The 19832-nt window shown below is 39.1% G+C and overlaps 2 protein-coding genes across 15 annotated transcripts in view; one reads left to right on the top strand and one right to left on the bottom strand.

Annotated features, from left to right (window-relative positions):
• Positions 1–6: 6 nt before the first annotated feature.
• HNRNPK (heterogeneous nuclear ribonucleoprotein K) lies at positions 7–11294 on the bottom strand. 4 transcript variants are annotated; one of them, XM_059411778.1, is made up of 17 exons: positions 11160–11294; positions 9117–9191; positions 8884–8968; positions 8385–8482; positions 7597–7653; positions 6112–6155; positions 5164–5236; positions 4500–4571; positions 3886–3999; positions 3424–3552; positions 2505–2812; positions 2323–2377; positions 1925–2008; positions 1642–1657; positions 1482–1564; positions 917–1086; positions 7–196 (listed from the first exon to the last, which is right to left on the bottom strand). In XM_059411778.1, exons 3-17 carry the CDS (start codon positions 8939–8941, stop codon positions 163–165), a joined length of 1395 nt encoding a protein of 464 aa, XP_059267761.1. In that variant the 5' UTR covers positions 8942–8968; positions 9117–9191; positions 11160–11294; the 3' UTR covers positions 7–162. The 4 variants fall into 4 exon arrangements, with proteins under 4 accessions (XP_059267761.1, XP_059267762.1, XP_059267759.1 ...); XM_059411779.1 differs by lacking the exons at positions 4500–4571; positions 9117–9191; positions 11160–11294 and having other exon boundaries at positions 8884–8941; XM_059411776.1 differs by lacking the exons at positions 7–196; positions 917–1086; positions 1482–1564; positions 11160–11294 and adding an exon at positions 10802–10908 and having other exon boundaries at positions 1607–1657.
• Positions 11295–11370: 76 nt separating this feature from the next.
• The window catches only part of RMI1 (RecQ mediated genome instability 1), a 46209-nt gene continuing 37747 nt past the window's right edge, over positions 11371–19832 (top strand). For 5 of the 11 annotated variants that reach the window (XM_059411773.1, XM_059411772.1, XM_059411765.1 and 2 more), the window contains exons 1-2: positions 11371–11668; positions 17882–17942. The gene's annotated coding sequence lies outside the window, so the exon portion shown is untranslated. The other 6 variants (XM_059411770.1, XM_059411766.1, XM_059411771.1 and 3 more) reach the window with 6 other exon arrangements.

Here is a 19832-nt window from a genome sequence, read left to right as displayed (position 1 = left end):
TACACCTCAAATGCAGAACACCTATGAAGCAGAGGAATGTTGGCTTTTTAAACAGAAGCAGATAAAAAAAAAAAGATGCAGGACTCCTTCAGTTCTTCACTAGTCTTAGAAAAACTTTCCAGAATACTGCTTCACACTATAAAAAAGAAAAAATATCTTGCATTAGAATCCTTCAACATCTGCATACTGCTTCACACTATAAAAGAAAAGAAAAAAAAGTACGAATTAGAATTTTTGTTCGTAACATCTTAATCAACATTAAGACAATTTCAATGCTAAATTCAAATGATAAACATGTCCATTACAATTAGAAATAAGAATTAAAACATTAGCAATTAAAAAATTAGAGCAATGTAAAATTCCAGAAAAATGATTAATAGTAAATCAGACATTAGTAGAGCAGAATTAGGAAAATGAAATTAAAAGTTGTTAATACTTGGTAGAAAAGACAAAGAAATGCCAGTAAGGTGTGAAATGCTGCATTTTACAGCACCAATCATTTGTCCTGTAGAGGCATGGCCTGTGCCATATGGCAGACTGTGATTTGTTGTCGATTTAGTTATCTAAAAACAACAAAATCACTAGTCTTCCACACAGAACTAGACCAACATCCACTGAATCTTCTATATTTTCTACAGGCTCTGTATAATTTATAACAAGTGGTTTTGGCAGCAGTTTTCACCAGAGAAATGAGAAGTTTGCTTGGTTAAGGCTTCTTCCAGCAAGATTAGTATTGAATGTCTTCATTTTTAGTAAGAAAGCAGAAGGAAATTAAAGCAAAGCTATTAGGATGTTTAGAAGTTAGGTCCCCAAAAGGTTGAGACACCATGGCTTCTAAAAGAAAAATCAATTGAGAAGAAAAGCTTTTTAAAGTTTTAGTATGGGTATGCTAACATAAAGCTAAACTCAAACTGACCTGTTCTGCAGCAAATACTGTGCATTCTGTATCTGGTCCTGTGTTCCTGTAATGGTAATGATCCGATCTTCAGACCCTTCTAGAGGTTCATCAATTTTGATCGAAGCTCCTGACTCATGACGGATTTGTTTAATCCGCTGACCACCTTTGCCAATAATAGATCCAGCCAACTGAAAGATTTTTAAAAACAAGTGTTTATGATATACTTTAAAAATAACCGTATTACTGGTATTTTCAGTGAATATCAAGTATTAACAATACACAGTCCATTCTAGGATTAAAGACCTCCAACCCATCAAGGATTGAATTAAAATAATTCAATAATTTATGCTGCACATCCACGTTTCCTTTCATAAGCAAATCAGGGGCTCAGAATCCTCTGCTTCAAAAATAGTACAAGAGTCAAACCAGAGAAAGACACCTCACTGAAGTCTGTAAAACACAATTTTAATCCTAACATAAAATTTTAAGACCTTTTAGTTAAGTGTCAGGGAATTTAAAGAAAATGATTCATTAAACATTCCTTGTAACATTGCAAGAATGTAAAAATTTAAAGAATACTTACATCTTTGGGAATAGTTACTTGTGTAGTAATAATAGGTCCACCAAGATCACCATATGAGCCACGACCCCCTGCATAGGAATAATCTGATTTAAATAATGAGCATTAAGTTCATTTAGAAAGCATGAAATAATGTTTTCATTTTACAAAGGAAAAAACTTACCATATCCAGAGCCACCCTAAAAACAGAAAGAAAAAATAAAAAATTACTTTGCCTTCAAAACTATTCTCTAGGTCTTTTAATATTCCTAAAGTCTTAGTTTAGGAAACTAAAGTCCTCCCACATTCTCCCTAGTACATTCTGGAAGACAATCCTTAGGGGAAGAAAACCCTTCAGGTACATAGCACAGAAGCAAGAACATTACATGAAGGGAAGTCAACACTTACTGGCAAGTAGGGAAGCATTTGTTACTGATATGAATACAAAAACACCTGTGATACTCAACCTGTGGTTCATAAGCCATCTGCCATTCTGATGGGCTCCATGTATCTATTGCAGAGTCCCAAGTTTCATCCGCACTGAAACCAACCTGTGTCAAAGATAGAACTATCAACATAACCCGCACTGTTTTGGCCACTGAGCTACCGATTTTTCTGTCTGATTTCTACTTTCCATCATTAAAATATTGGCAGAAATCAAATACTCTCCAAAAACAAACAAAAAAAGGGCTAAATGAAGTCTTAATATTCCAGCTAACAACTGAAATGACTTAACTAGCTGTCTATGAAATTCATTTGTAAAGCAAACATTCCAATTAATAATCATCTTCAACAAAATGTCAGCTATGTGACATTAGACTCCTAGAAGCTTTCATGTATACACTGATAAACGAGATGTTCTTACCATGCCGTCGTAGCGGTCTCCGGGTCTTCCTCTTCTGTCATAGGCCATTAAATCTCTGCAAGCATAGTACTTGTTGTAATCTCAGTTTGCTTACATGTCACACACACCTAATAAAAACCTACTCTACCCATAAAGTGAAGCCTCTTACAGATCAGCTATGTGTGTCAATGGAACAAACTTACCCTCCTCTAGGTGGTGGTGGTGGAGGAAGAGGAAGATTCCGAGCTCTGCTACCACCCCGGCCACCTCGTCCAGGAGGAGGTGGTGGAGGTCCCCGACGAGGGCTCATATCGTCATAATCTCTTCTAGATGGAGGCATAGGACGCCCACCCCGGCCAGGAGGCATTCTGTCAAAACCACCTCTTCCCCGCATGGGAAATCCCACAGGGCGCCCACGGCGGTCATCAAACATCATTGTAAAACCACCATAATCGTAGGTTTCATCGTAAAAATTGGGATCATAAGGCTGTGCACGTCCTTTGATGGGAGACTAAAACAAAAATATAACAATGTTACAGACTGAAGGAAAAGAGCCTTGTTTCATATCAAATGATAACAAGCCAAACATTACAAGTCCTGTATTTCTCCTGGGAGGTACTTATGTCAGGAAAAGGAATGCAGGCAAAGGTTAATAGTAGGAAGAAAAGAATTTTAAAAAATTCATTATTTTTGCTGAGTCCCAAACAAAGTTTTAGCAGCCTGCTTTTACTGATCCATCTCAAGAGACTAGAAACGCCGTTCACACATTTCACAATGGGGTCGATAAAGAACTTTTCCCCATCTCAAGGACTGGAGCTATCACTATCTTATTTAAGCATATAACTCATACTGAAGCATATCGGTTGGGAAGCTGTGCAATGTGGTACTTATAGAAAAACTACAAAACTACACAAAACTTCATTTGAAGGATCAAAGGCTATTAAAAATCCTCACCAATGATCAAATGACCACTCTCCCAAAGAATTTTTAAATTACAGTGATAACTAAACAACTAGCTAAGGACAAATAAAAACCATGTCTCAACATCGTGAAACTAAGTTAAAATAAAATATTTGTCTGTTTCATGGAATTAAAATAATAAGTATAATATTCCAAAGGTACCTCTGATATAAGATCAAGGATGATCTTGATGCACTCTACAACCCTATCAGGTTTTCCTCCAATAAGCACGACTCTGTCAGTGGAATGAGGACAGCATTCCTGGAAAAGCTTGATTGTTGTCTGTGTGTTCTGTGGTAAGTTATGAAAAAGAGAAGCATTAATCAGAGGGGAAAAAACAAAGTTTCCTGGTTCACATTCAGAAACCTGCCCCCACTCCCAACATAAAAACCCTATTAGGAACTCCAGGACTTTACCATGGTAGGTTAGGACAAGATCGAACTTGTCCTAACATGCCCAGGCCTTTCTGTTATATTTTAAAAGTGAACTAGATAAATATAAGTGATTAAGATTTTAGGGAAAGAACTCAAAAAGGGGGAATGAGAACACCACTGACCCAGCTCTATAGGAAACACTACTGTCTAGTAATATAGCAAACAAAACAAAACAAAAAACTGCCTTTACCTCTCGAAGTTCTTTGATTTTAGCACCTTTGACCCCAATAATTCCTCCTGCCAGACTCTGATGAATCAGCAGTCTCAACTCGCAGTCAAAGTCACTTCCTTTATAGTGTTGGTACTGCAGAGGGAGAATTATAAAATTTTAGTTCCGTATCAAGGAATCCCCAATAATACACTTATCTGCTATAAGCATGACAATATACTGTTGCAGTGAGCAACCTGAATTTATATTTCAATAACTTTACCAGTTATGTGCTTATTATCCTCAATAGCCAGGCCCAAAAAGGACATTCTGCACCACCTTAAAAAACTATTTTATTTTCAGGTCCTGCAACACCATACCCACACTGCAGCCATTTAGCATGTCGCTGTTACCACAAAATTATTAATAACATTCAAATAACACCATAATAAAAATGACTGCAAAGCACTTTGCAAATGTAGTTAATTCCCACTGCAGCATGGAGCAGGGTCAACAGTGAGTTGTAAGACCATTCACTTATCATGTTTTTAAGCCTTTTTCTATAGAGACGGGAAAAGTACACTATGTTAAAAATAAAATTGATCCTATGGGCCAGGCTCCATACTTCAGTGGGGTTCAATGGCACTATGACATACATTTAAGCATTCCACAGCATCAGATTCGAGCGGGAGCTGGCTGGTTGCAGTGGGTGATGGCAACTGCAGGCCCTGAAAGTAGAAAAATAAGAGTAATAGGTTAAGTGTCTAGTGTGATCAGGCTATTGTCGCATATATTGGTAAAGCTACTACAACATATTTATCTATATCTATACCATAAAATGGAAAACTACTTATCTACTCTTAAGAATCAACACGTAACCTTTTCCTATATACCCAGTAAATACAGGATTACACAGAATTAAAACAATCCTTGAACTAGATCATAGTCCTCTCCAACACAGCCCCACAACCAATATTCTAATAATAAAAAAACCCCACACCCCCCCAAAACAGAAAAACAAAAAAAACCCCAAACCCTCCCCTGTAACCACAGCCCATAAAATACCTGCTAAACCCATGTGCATGACCACAGAGATAGTTCAGATTTACTCTGGAGTGGCCAGGCTACATTAAAAAACTTTTAAAAAAAAATATGTTTTAAAACAAATGATGGAATTGTAACCATGCACATTATGTAGTGCAAGATGTTGCTGCTACAAACTGTTACAGTACTGTCTCTCCACCCATATTAAGCCCAATAAAACACTTCCAACCATCCCCCTCAATTGCCAAATACATTAAGAACAAAAAGAGAGCCTACCTCTTCCAAGGTAGGGATGATTTTCTTCAGAATTTCTCCAATTGTTTCAATATCAGCACTGATACTCAATATGCTGTCAAACATCACAAATACCAGATAGTACAAAAAAGGTGGAAAAGAAAAATGAGTTTTGTGTTCATCATTAGTCATACAAACTTTTACAGAGAAGTAACATACAATTATTTAATCTCCCCATTTAAAGTAGCCTATTTATAGATTTTTCACATGCATTTTGTTTTATGCCCAATACAGACATGGTAACAGTATTAGGAGACTTGCAGAGAGACAGAGAGAATGGGCTCTTGGAAGGGCTCAGATTAAGTGGGCAATAAATTGACCAGAACTGAAGCAGAGTTGAATATTTATGTTTCCCGCCACCACTAAGTTAATTAAGGATACCCTCGCTGTTACATTGGTAAAACTGGCACACCTTCTCTTAGGCAAAAGTGGGGGAATATGCAAGTGGTGAACATTATATCTGGAGTAAGGTTATGGATACCAGTTAGAAATTAGATCACTAATGGGCTCTGCAAGAAAACAAATACAAATGCGAGACAAAACAAAGACAACACAAATGAGAAGTGAAAGAAAGTGAACCAGAGTTAGCATTTCATCAGAAAAAATTATGAACAGGCAATGTTGGGAAGCAAGGTGGGCCACAAAGACAGAGCGAGAGACTATTTTGGTAACAATCTGATTTACAATGCAGCAAATATGCAACACTTGAAGCTGTGCTCCTTCCATCGAAATAAAATTAGTGGATCGTTTGGGTGGGCAACTCACGGTAAAAGTTCAGTGACAAAAAGACTTAATGGGGAAAATAAGACAGAAACTTGAAAAACAATACACCGTCTAAAGGGGATACTATTTAATTATATAAAAGGCAGGTAATAAAATACATTTCTCTCTTTCTAATCAGGCAGTGAGGCATAAACTGTTGGGACATACCGCTCGGGGCCACTGCTGTCTGGGACTGAAACACTGGCATTGTACTGCATTGGTCATTGGCGTTCGTGGATGTTGGCATTGGGCATGGGCATTCAATCAGAAGTTGTCAAGTATGGTACCCGTTTGGCAACGAGCACATTTTTGGGCATAGCCAACCAGGGTTTTCACATGGGCGTTCAGGGGCGGATGGGCCAACGTCATGGTGGGCAACGCAGGGGTAAGTCGATCCAGTACATGGGCAACGGAGATATATGGCCAAAAAAACAAGGAGAGGGAAAAGGGGGAAAAGCAATAAATTTTAATTTAATACAAACTATACTCATACTCTCAATTAATGAAACAAGCTTAAGTTGTTCTGAAGACTAACACAATAATGGACTTCTCTATATCTGACTGTGGCTTAACATTTAAGGACCTTAAAATGATGGTACTAGCTATTTTTTTTTTAAACAAACGATGTTTCAGTAGCAGGCTGGCTCATGAGGGTAGACACAAAACCTGTCATGACTCAGTTTACTGAAATTCTTGAGGAAATGGGGAAATTAATAACCCAGATAATTATATAAAACATCTGGATTAAGAGGAGAGAGGTTTATAAAAGACAAAACAAAAATTCCCACACCACCAAAAACCCTAACTCTTAAAAAAGACCAGTTTGGTTTCCTGGAGGTTTAAAACGCATTCCTAGATCCTAGCAAGGCAAGTAAAATTTTAAACAAAATTTCAAGTTCAGTTTACAAGAGGAACATACAAAGATCTGCGACCAAGAGAGAAATGAAATACTATCAAATAAGTATTCAACACAAAGTTATTATTTGCCTCAACTTCAGCAAGGAAACATTAAAAGAGTGTACACTATGAGAAAAAAAAATTTAGGAATTTGGGTGTAGCCAAGTCCTAGAAATATGCTCACTTCTGGTGATACCAACATTTAGTGTGTCTAATCACAAGAGTCAACCCACTATAAAATATGAAGACTCAAACAAATCATTGGCATTGACAAATGGTTTCCCATGTCTACTCTATTCTTTACCCATATTTAAATCATGCAACCTCAACATTAATCTGTGTTCCATGTGCAAGCTGTTAAACAGATGGACGGATTAAAAAAAGAAAATAAAAATTTGAGTTTAATCAGCCACCTGCAATGTTTTTGATATACTGTAATTGACTCACACACAGTAAATGGTGCTATTAAGGGTTTTTACACTGTTATTTTCTAATTAAAATGTTATCTTGAAGTGAACAATTTGGTGGAAAGTTATCAGAAAGTGAAGAGATTTAATATAGACCCTTCCCTCCCCAAACTCAATCTGGGCTTTGTTAAATCAGAATGGCAAACCTTGAAATCATCTATGTAATCGAATATTACAAATGGCTCGTATCTAGGCTATTAAATGATTTCTATGACACAAAATCTTTAAATTTCTACACACACATAAACTGAAGCTGCTCCAGTAGTAGTTTAAACTCGTTAATACTTACGTCTGTACGGAGAGCCTTAATATTCTTGCCTCCTTTTCCAATCACTGCCCCAGCATTCTGGAGGAGAGAAAAAGACAATAAGCTTACCTTCCCCTTTCCCTATGTTAAATGTCTTCCTACGCAAAACAAAAACAAAAACCCTAAACTAAAAACGAAAACCCCTAACCTCTCTTTTTTTGGGTCATAAAGCTAAATATCAGAAATGATAAACTCAAAAAACCATCAGGTCAAAAAAAAAAAAAAAAAAAAAAAAAAAAAAAAAAAAACAAAAAAAAAAAAAAAAAAAAAAAAAAAGAAAGAAAAGAAAAACGAAAAACCAGGGAATTTGTGCTTTGGGGATTAAACATTTAAGATAACTCTGGGATATTCAGCATGGGAAGAAGTGCATGGAGCATGAAAGTTAAGCACTGATTAAATTTTTCTGAGAAAAAACTTAAAACCTATCAGTTATCTTTACAAGGTGACATGTGATGGGATCCATCAAGTAAGCAGCCAACTAGATGTTTTCCCCACAATGCAATCAAGGTATAAACTTTTATCCATCAATGCTTTAAACATTACCTACACCCTCTCTGCTACTTTGACCTGCAATGACTCACTGTATTAAGTACTTTCATTTGATCAAAACAACCTGGCCTACAAATCTGTTTTGAAAGAGCCACACAAACCTTTTTAAACTCTTCAATCTGTAAGACTTAGAATGCTTCCCAGAGGGCCAAATCAGAACTCACTTTAATTTCTACCTTAGTTAAGAACCCCTTTAAAATTTTCAAGAATAAAATTTATACCTTGCTCTGAAGCAAAATGCGCAATTCAACCATCTCATCAGTGTTTCTAGATCTTTTAAAAGCTTGTTCCTCTTCCATATCTTCTGCAGGGCGTTTACCTAGAAATTAACAGTTCAGATTTCTGAGCAAGCACCCATTAACAAGAAAAAACACCTTTAATTAAATTACATTTTAGTTTCAACCCTTAGGTCAGAGGAAGTTAACTGTTGTTGAGATTTGTTGCTAAGTCAATTAGAGCATGTTCCCTTCTAATAATACTTTCTAAACACAAAACAATGTGACAAGATGCTTGCAAGGATTGAACTTATTAAAATGCAAAGAAACAATATATTTACTGTCAAGATATCTTAAGTTTAGAGTCAACAATGCAAATTAGTTATCTCTAGTTCATAAATGAAAGTAGAGAAAGCTGACAAGGATGTCAGACTAAACAGTTCCAAACAACGAAAGTAACAAAACAGAAAATCCAGAAATTGTTAAAATTAAAATGTCTTCTCACCAAATTCACCATTGGTTTCGGTGTTGGGGAAGGTTTCCTCTGGCTGTTCAGTTTCCATTTTCTTGTATTAAATAGACACACCAATCTGTTGAAAGATAAAGAGACTAGTACATTTGGTTTACTGGAAAGTAAGCTTTGTGTCTTGCTAATAAAAAAAAAAAAAAAGAAAAAGAAAAAGAAAAAGAAAAAAGAAAAGAAAAGTCAAGGAAAATGACTCTGCTTCTAGAACGTACCAGGTATTATATATCCTTGCAGAGCAGAACTGAAGTTCTGGGCGGGACCAACTGACACCCTAGTGTTGCAGTAGCCTATAAAAACCAACATAAATTGAGTTTTTGTTTTTTGGTTGCTTATTACTGAATAGTAATTTAACAGTGATGTAAATACAAACTAAACATCTCTAAAACTGGGTCTTACACTCTCAAACGACTGCTTTAGGAAAAACAAAAAACGAAAGGACCTATCTGATTTTTTGCAAAAAGAAAACCATGCAGTTTTTAGCCACTGGACGGAGTGCCCACCATGATAATTAATTGTTTTCTACAATACAATACAGACCAAAGGTCTGTAAAACATACATATGCCCCAAAGCCTTCAATTTTGTCCTTAAAGGTACACATTTATAGATGTATAAAATTATACTGATTTTTAAATTGCGTGTGGGCCTCCTGCCGTTGGACTTGAAATGCCATTCTCTGAAATCTCTAGAAAGTTCACAAACATGAAGGCAAATTCAAGCTATATACAACAATAAGGTCAATGTACTTAAGATTAAATCGTAAAACCTCATACAGGAGCAGACCCCAACTGCCAAACATACCCGATTATTCCAACAGAGCTAATGAAGGCCTAGAATGCTAATACTGCCACCAAAAGAATATTTTAAGCTAGAAGTCTATAACCTAACAATTATACCTTTAACGCCGGAGTAATGGGACTGCAAACAGCCTTTCACCAGCCCTTACAGGTCTAGCAGAAAGAGCAGACAAGTGGCCTTTGGTAGGCAGATGACGGGAGAGCTACACAGCCCAGAGCTACCTTTATGGCCCCCGTTCTTCCGTAACGTCTGTCGATAAACCTTTTAACGACTAACTGAAACGCTACCTCACCGCCCATCACTCAGCTAAACGATTCAGGTAAATAACTTGAAGACAGCGGGCTCGGCTTTTAAGGAAAACGTTGCCGCGGTTCCCCGTTCAGGTCCTTTGGTCACCATTCCTCAAATCGCTAAATATGGGAGAGCAGCGGAACGCACACATGCCTCACCGCCCCCCCCCCGCCACGGTACCAGGGATCAGCAACAGCCGAATAACAAGAGCGGAAAAGCCGAAGGAGAGCAGAAGCGCCGCGCCGCTCCTCACCCGGACCCGACAGGAAATGGCGGCCCGCGTAATGGCGACTACGTGCTACTAGGCGGAGCCGAGCGCGGACCCCCCCTCCCCCACCCACCACGCGGTCCCGAGATCTCATCCCCCGCACCCTCCCCCCACCGCGGGAGAGACAAAGCAACGGAGGCAGCCTCGACCATTCCATCTGCTCCGCTCTACCTCCGCTCCCGGGCCGGGAGGCCCCAAGTGCAGCGGGACCCAAACAAAGAGAGCGGCGGCGTTCTCCGCTGCCCTCGGGTCCCGCCCGCCGGCCGCTTCTCCTTCGTACACCAGACGTCTAGTTCTGAAGACTACAGAACTACTGATCATCCTACAGTCCCACACCTCGCAATTACCCGAAGCCTCTAGCACCACAACGCGGACTGCGGATATACGCTCAGGGAAATGGCGGAGGTGGGGGGAGGGGAAACCGGGCAACGTTCCCTGAGAATCCGCCAACCACCAAGCAGCCCCCAAACGCCTCCCTCAAGCGGCAAACTTCGTCTCTGACCCTCGCCCCCACGCGCCGTTCATCCAGCCCCACTCCTCACCCCGCGAATCCGCCGTCTCCGTGCCGCCGCGCCGCCTCAGCCGGTCACAGCTAGACAGAGAACGAGCGCAGGCCCCCGCCGCCTTCCCCCGCCTCCCCGCACTCTCCTACCCCGCCGCCGAACCCAATTGGTTGCCCGGGGTTTAGCGGTGGCGCGAGGGCAAAGCGATTGGCCCAAGGCCGCGTCAATCAAAGCGCCGAAGGAGGCGACGCCACGCCTCGCGCCGGCGCCTCCCTTCAGATTGTGAGGCCGCTAAGGGCCTGAGAAAAGCCGGGCTTGATAGAAGTCAAGGCAGCCTTTAGTGAGGCCAAACCCATGCCTGAATCTATAGTATCCTAGCGCCGAAAGCCCCAATTACCTATAGGCCGCAAGAAAGCGGGACGTAGGTAAGACGTCGAGGTTGCAGCAGCAGAGAAACAGAGGATAATGGCGTCTGCAGCTCTTTCGCCTGAAGCGCCCTCCTCCTTTCTCGTTCGCGCACTCACTAGCGGCAGAGGGGAGGGAGGGGAAAAACCTCTCGCGAGAACTGAAGGCTACCCCGTTCACGCGCACGGGGAGGGGGCGGGGAAGGGGCGTTTTCAGGGCCGAGAGAGTCTTTTAGGTTAGGTTTGGAGGAGGGGCGTCAGCGCGCGGGAAATCGGGCGGGAAGGGGCAGAAAAAAAAAAAAAAAAAGGATTAGGGCGCGCAGCGGGGCTGTTCCCGTTCTTACAGTCGCGTGGCCCAGGAACCGCTGTTGCGCGAGGGAAGGCGGGACGCCTAGGTTGGTGCTAGGTCCAAAGGAATACCCCGTTTCCTCAGTCCACAACTCGCATCTCCCTCTCGCCCCACCTCGCTTCCCGCCGGGCCTGCGGGGCGAGCTGCGCGTCGGTGAGTGCAGCCCGGCGGGGAAATCCGCTGTTTGTAACGGGTGGCGGCGCCCATTAGGCGCGGCCCGGGTTCGGGGCGCAGCTGGCAATTTGCAGCCCGCCATCCTCCGTCGGCTCGGGCAGGATCCCGGGAAACGCGGGCCGGTCCGCTGGCCTGTGGCGGGTCCGTCTCGGAGCCTAGAGAACTGTACCCCTTGTTTCCGACCCTCAGCCGGCGCTTCCTGGAGATCCCAAGCGTCTTCACCGGCGTTCTGAGGAGACTACTCTTTTTTTTTTTGGTCTCTTTTCCTTCTTCTCCCCCCCTCCTCACCCCCATTTTTGTTAATGGGGCCTAGGAGAAGAGTGCCTTGTAGTGTTGTCGCTGCATTTTATCTGTGAAAAATTTTCCGAAAGTGTTGCATTCAGTCTCCTCAAATGAATGCAAATCGCACAAGTTGTAGACGTCCGCGTTCTGTTCATTCAGCTGTCTGAAGCTCCGACCGAGTGAGTCGGTATTCGGCAGTGCTGAAAACAGACCCCAAACCTCGTCCTCAAATACCTTACTGCTGTAGCGCGATCAAGTTTGTACTTGCTTTGCGTTCGGTTCCTTCAGAGGCCCTTGTGCCAAGCTTTGATGATTTCTTTTGTTAAGGCCCTTAAGGTCGCTTCGAATCGGTGACGACCCTGGGAAAGCGCCTGGCCTGGTAGTAGCCCGTATCCAGGTCCTTCCTCTTCGACCCTCTAGCCTGCGCTCACACCCCTAGAAACGTGTTTGAAGCATAAAGATGTTACAATTTACATAGAAAGCGAAGTCCACCATTAGCACAACACACATACATAATATATCTTGTAATGATGAATTTGTGCTGATTCATCCTATTGTAACTTGAATAATTCGGAAAATGGATGTAACCAGCATCGGTTATTGTATGATTGCGTTCATCCATTATATTTTACTTGCCTAATTAGGAAGAAACTCTTGTTTGAGGGAACTGAAGACTTCAGGAAGCGTGAACATTTACTGCCTAGGAGAGTTAAATACTCTAGCACCTGGGATTGTGGAGTTTGTAGGTGCCTTTAAGTGACAATGTAATTTTTGGCGAATGTCCCCCTCCATGAAGAGTGTATCTCATCAAGAGTCTTGTTAGGAGGTAAAGCTTAGTTTATGTTTTGGTTCTGTGTTACATGGTTGAGGTCTTTATTAAATATTCAACCAAGAATTGATGCCTGTAGGTAAGGGGGAATACTTGGATTATAGAGATTTAATATGCAAGTCCGGATTTGGAACATTTAATTGCTGTTTAAAACATGAGACATTTTACTAACACTAACAGGCACATATGGGATATTGTACTATGCTTTCTTTCAAGCTAGTACTTCTGGTATAGCCATCACTTTCTACCTTGTTAAAGGGTAGAGAAGGAATACAAAGTAAACAGCCCTATCTAAGAACTTCCTCCTTCCAGTTTTGCATTCTTCTGACTGGACCTTAACTGGTGAAAGCAGTTATGACCTTTTTTTAGACGCCAGGGCTGATAGGGTGGTTTTTTATTTTTCTTTTTCCTTTTTCCATGTGTTTCTTCCTTAACCTGTTTTAATTTACTTTTTTAGGGTTACTCTTTAAATAACAGGAAAGTCTATCTTTTCAACATATTTTTCATCTGTTGTTTTCAGCTAAACTATCAAATTGCACTTTTGCTTATTCAAGGACTTGCCAACCTGATGAATACATTTAGTGGCTTCTGTCTTGTATAATTAATTTTATGGTCATTTTGAACTCTCAGTGAATTTAGAGCTAGTATTTACTTAACTTTAGATAAGCTAACGTAATTGAGATTGCACACTAGCCAGCTGGATGTTTCAAAATATAACTACTATTTCCTGAGTTCCAAACTATGTGTCCTACCTTGTACTGGCAGTTTAATGCTTATTATAGTTCTGTGAGTAAGTTATGGTTATCTTTGTTTTATGGATAAGAAAATTAAGATTGAGAAGTTAAAGAATGTGTCTGAAGTTACATAGCAGAGGTGGGATTCAAGCTCCTAAACCTTTTTCTGTTTTTTCCTTATAATAGGTTATGGGGGATCCATAAACAGCCCTACTGATAACTTCGTTCTAATTTCAGTCATTAAATATAACTTTCCCCTCTAATTTTCAGAGAATTCTGTCTCAGAATTTTGAAGTTATTTTCAATGAGTTACGACACACTTTTTAGATAAAGCTAGTGTGAACATGGAATGATTATGATTTCAATATTTGTTAATGCTTTTAAATCTCAGCTGTTTGTTGAATGCCACATACAATGTCCAAAAGGATGGTACTTTTACCATTTGTTCAGTTTTTAAGAAATGGAATAGGTAAGGCTTATTGAAAACTAACTTACAAATCCACCATGTCAGTGTGTCTTTGTGGTGAATGATAGGATTTTCCTACTTAATTCTTTCCTGGTCGGTTCCTGCAGTCAAGAAATTTAAGTGTAGATTATCTTGTTAATTTTTGTGTGTATAAAATCGTTTTTTAGAAAACATTTTTTTCATGATTATGAAATTAATGGGGATTAAGATGTGTGTAATTTTGTATCTGGCCTTTTTCCTAACAAAGTAAAATGTGAACATATTTTCATGTTATTAAATAGGGTTTTAGGAATTTTTTTTAAAGACCATAACCTTTCATTTCTTGGATCCAATGTAGTGTAATCTACCCCCGCCACCGTTGTTGAACATTTAGTTTGTTTCTCTTTTTTTTCCATACTATACATACAAGCAGTGATAAACACTTTGGGTGCATAGATCTTTGTCCTCCTTGTTTTCTTAAGATTCATTTTGGAGAGTAAAAGAAGTGATGGTACGAACATTTCTTAATGTTCAATTTAAAAAACATTTCTATATATTTTTTCTTTTCTTGGGCAGTGATGTTCATGAGAATCGGGCTGTTCATTTTGTATGAGCAGTTGGGAAATAGTGCTCTCCAGCTCACACCTCCCCTGTAAGTTATTTCTGCCTGCAGTGACTGTGATTGCTCAATTTCTCCAGAAAGAGAGGAAGGAAAACCTTAAGAATTCTCAGGAGTAGATGCAGGTAATACAGTTTATTAAATTATTAAGGGACTTGGTTATTGAAACCCAGTCTTGAACTTCATAATAAATACAGATCTCATGTGATAATACCTTTTCCATTTAATCAAATGTTTATTTATTTTTAAAAAATATTTTATTTATTTATTTGTCAGAGAGAGAAAGAGAGAGTGCACAAGCATGGGGGATGGCAGGCAGAGGGCGAAGCAGGTTCCCTGTTGAGCAAGGAGCCCGATGTGGGACTAGATCTCAGGACCCTGGGATTATGACCAGAACTGAAGGCAGATGCTTAACCGACTGTTAGCACTGACACCACCCAGGTGTTCCTCCATTTGGTTAAATTTTAAAATAAAATTTTCTTTCTAACCTGCAGAAGAAAACCCATTTTATATATATAGAATCATCTTTTTATTCTGTTTGTTATAACATGCAGTTGTGGGGGGTATACTCTGCAGTATACTCTGATCAGTATAACCCTACACTTAATTTGCTTTTAAATGAAGAATTTTGTGTAACAATGTTCATTTAGTAGTCATTTTTTTCCCCCAAAGTTCTTTTTTTTTTTTTAAGATTTTATTTATTTATTTGACAGAGGTCACAGGTAGTCAGAGAGGCAGGCAGATAGAGAAGGAAGCAGGCTCCCTGCTGAGCAGAGAGCCTTATGCAGGGCTCAATCCCAGGACCCTGGGATCATGACCTGAGCCACCCAGATGCCCCTCCCCCAAAGTTCTTGACTGTTTTGGTAAAATATTTGAAATTAGCTATATTTGAGTGCTTGGCCCAATGTTAAGTATCTTTTATCACATTTACTTGTGTTTTAAATATGTCTTGGTTATCTTTTGGGGTTTTAGTCAGAGTTTTTTCCTTTGCCTACTTATGGTAACATCATAAAATTATACTATCTCAGTTAGCTTGAGAAGTGGAGATTTAAATCCTAGAAGATAGCACTTGGAGAGAATTACTAATTAGGACTGCCAAACATTAATAGAAACAATTTAGTTGTGCTTCACTGAGCAGTGTTTCTCAGAATTTGTCCCAACTGTCATTGGAAAGGAGTTGTTACTTGTCATGTTAACAGCAATAACAAGGAAGTGCATGTTTGAAGTAAAGGGAAAAAAAAAGGATAAATGTTTTAAAATATTTGTTTGTAATTTTAAAAAAATTTGAAATTGTTTTATGTGGTATTTTTGCAGAGTTATAGCAGAGGAAAAGTAGTAATTAACGTGGCACTGTTGTTTTGAAGCTGTTACAGATAGATGCAGTGGGTGATGTTAAGTTTTTCTTTCACTTGACATTGCAAATGAAATAATTTAGAATGCACTAGATGAGCTTATTTAAATGAGATCTGAGAAAAGTCTGTTCATTATAATAGCAGTGTAGTGCTCTTGTAGAATGACTTTTTATGATTGCCTTTTGTATGTAAGTGGGTTTTGTATGTAAATGAGGGACTGGCTATACTTCCTCTTTTCAGAGAAGTCTGCAGGATCTAGCCGAAGGCCTAGGAATGGATATTAGAAGAACTTACGTTCCAGTCCTGGGTCTGTTACTACATATGATCTTTATGTTTTAATCTTCAAACCTTAGTTTTATTATCTTAAATAGACAATACTTATTCTTTCATGTTACTATTTTGAGGTTTAGGTGTAATATTACAGATGTACAAGTATTTTGAAAAAAGCTAAAAATCTTACAGATAAAAAGTTTTTTTTTTATTTTCAGCAAACCCTTATCTCCATCTCTGTTTATACAGCTGTACCTGCTGGGATATAGGATGGGTATCTCTGAAACTCATCCTCATTTATTTCATTTTCTGTCTAGCCTTGACCTTTTCAATTCACAGTTGATCTTTCTTCCTTTCTCATTTGTTCCTTTCTCCTCCTAGAAGTATCCATGGTGTTGTCTCCTAGTATTTAACAGATACAGCTAGAAAGTAACATTTGTATTTATGTGGCTGCATGTCATAATTTTAGGTATATATACTGTATCCAGAGTGATTTATAGTACAGAACATTCTGCAACAACTTAATTGTAATTGTGGCATTTACACTTGATAATTTACTTAAACAGTTTATAATTCAACTGAAAGTACGCTTTGTCCTAATTTCCGTTTACTTAATGACTGTCATTATATTCCTACCACACCTTTGCAAATTATACTAGGTCCATCTGCTAATGGATTTACATTTTAGTGAAGAATATAGGTAACTTACTGAATGAACACACCTAGGAGCCATGGATCTGGCTTAATTTTTGAGATTAAAAAAATGACAACAGATGCAGTAAAACAGCACTTTGTAATCTTAGGTTATGTAAGTACAATTGACCCTTGAACAGAGCTGGGGTTAGGGATGCTGACCCCACGTTGTTGAAAATCCCCTTATAACTTTTTTTTTTTTTAAAGATTTTATTTATTCATTTGACAGAGAGAGATCACAAGTAGGCAGAGAGGCAGGCAGAGAGAGAGAGAGGAGGAAGCAGGCTCCCCGCCGAGCAGAGAGCCCGATGCGGGACTCGATCCCAGGACCCTGAGATCATGACCTGAGCCGAAGGCAGCGGCTTAACCCACTGAGCCACCCAGGCGCCCCCCTTATAACTTTTGACTCATGTAACTAATAATAGCTTACTATTGATCAGAAGCTTTGCTGATAACATAAGTAGGCAATTAGCACATATTTTGTGTTACATGTACTACATACTGTATTTTTTTTTTTACATTTTCTTTATCTGAGATGGAGAGAGAGAGCATGAGGAGAGGTGTAGGTGAGGTGGAGAAGAGGGAGCGGGAGAAGCAGGCACCTCACTGAGTAGGGAGCCTGTCATGGGGCCAGATCCCAGGACCCTGAGATCTTGACCTTAGCCAAAGGCAGACACTTAACTGACAGAGCCACCCAGGCTCCCATATATATTGTATTCTTACAGTAAAGGAAGACGGTAAAAATACTAAGAAAATCATAAGAGAAGTACATTTACAGTACTATAATTATTGAAAAAAATCTGCATAAAAGTGGGCCTGTGCAGTTCAAACCTGTGTTTAGGAGTCAACTGTACAGATCTTTTAGTCTTGAGGATAAAATGTCACTAAACTATGGTTTCTTGGAATCTTGCTTGGAAGTTTTAACATGCTTTTAATTAATTTCATATTTGATGTTATTTTTGTTTTAGGTCTATCTTTTAACCATACAGCTGGGTTTGGTTTATTCATTTTGAGAGTATCTCTTAACAGGTGAGTTAATCTATATTCATTATGATTGCTGATCTATTTAGACATGTTTCTACCATTTTATTGTTTCTATTTATAGTAGTTGGCCGTTGCTTTGTGCCTTCTTTTGGGTTGTTTTCTTTATTTGTTTTCCTTAGCTAGTTTGGAAATTATGACATATCTGTTCTTTTGATGTTAACCTTCAGTTTTTTTATTGAGATATAATTTATATACAGTAACATTCATGGTTTTCTTGGTGTATAGCTCTTTGTGTTTTAGCAAACACAGCTGTGTCACTATTACCACCACCATCATGATATAGAAGAGTTTCATCATCCCCTCCTCCCCAATTTCCTTATGCTCCTGTAGTCAGTCCCTCTTATATTGACAACCATTGAACTGTTTTTCATTGCTAATTTTGCTTTTTCTAGAATGTCATGTAAATGGAATTTTGCAGTCTTTGTCTTGTCTGGCCTCTTTCACTTCAAATACTACAATTGACATTTGTCTTAGTCTAGTTCAAGCTGCCGTAACAAAATACCATAAGTTGGGTGGCTTAGAAACAACAGAAATTTACTTCATAGAGGCTGGTAAGTCCAAGATCAGGATGTCAGCAGTTTCAGTGTTTGGTGAGGAGGACCTATTTCTGTGTTCGTGGATGGCCATCTTTTCACTGTAATCTCCCAAGGTAGCTCTGAGTTGGTGGTGATGATGGTGGTGGGGTTTCTTATAAAAGCCATAATCTGGGCGCCTGGGTGGCTCAGTGGTTAAGCCGCTGCCTTCGGCTCAGGTCATGATCTCAGGGTCCTGGGATCGAGTCCCGCATCGGGCTCTCTGCTCAGCAGGGAGCCTGCTTCCTCCTCTCTCTCTCTCTGCCTGCCTCTCTGCCTACTTGTGATTTCTCTCTGTCAAATAAATAAATAAAATCTTTAAAAAAAAAAAAAAAATAAAAGCCATAATCTCTTTCATCAGAGTTCCCACCTCATCATCTAAGCATATCCCAAAAGTCCTACTCCTAACACCATCACATTGGGCATTAGGATTTCAACATATGAATTTTGGGAGAGTTATATTCTAGTAGCATTCACCCAGGTTTTTGTTTCTGTTAGTAGTTCATTCATTTTTATTACTAAATGCTGTTCCATTATAATGAAGTACCATAATTTATTTATCCATTCACCAGTTGAAGGACATCTGGCTTGTTTTTGGCGATTATGAGTAAAGCTACTATAAGCATTCATAGAAAAGGTTTTTAATTAGTGTAGGTTTTCATTTCTCTGGAGTAATTGCTTGGTAATGCAATTGTTGGGTTGTTAAGTTTATGTTTTTCTTTCTAAGAAACTGTGTATCTGTTTTCCAAAGTGGCTGTGCCATTTTGTATTCCTACCAGCAATGTATGAAAATTCTGATATTTGGTGTTCTCAGCTATTTTTTATTTTAACTATGCTAATAGATGTGTAGTGCCACACTGTGATTTTAATTATGCATTTCCTTAAGGTCTGATAATATTGAGCATCTTTTAATGTATTTATTTGCCATCTGCATATCTTATTTGGTGAAGTGCCTATTCAGATGTTTTATTCATGTTATAATAAGTTTGTTTTCTTATTGAATTTTAAGTATAGATTCTTTGTGTATTCTGGATAGAAGTCTTTTATCAATTTCTCTCAGTCTGTGGTATGTCTGTGTGCGCGCATGCGCGTCTTTATATTCTTTATAGTGTCTTTAACAGTGCAGAATTTAAAAATTTGTTTAAGTCCAGTTTATTTCTTTCTTTTTGATAGTTTTTTTGATTATAGTTTTTTTTTTTAAAGATTTTATTTATTTATTTGACAGAGAGAAATCACAAGTAGATGGAGAGGCAGGCAGAGAGAGAGAGGGAGGCAGGCTCTCCGCTGAGCAGAGAGCCCGATG

Source organism: Mustela nigripes, chromosome 9 (assembly GCF_022355385.1).
Source record: "Mustela nigripes isolate SB6536 chromosome 9, MUSNIG.SB6536, whole genome shotgun sequence".
NCBI lineage: Eukaryota > Metazoa > Chordata > Mammalia > Carnivora > Mustelidae > Mustela > Mustela nigripes.
This window is presented reverse-complemented; position numbering and strand designations above follow the sequence as displayed.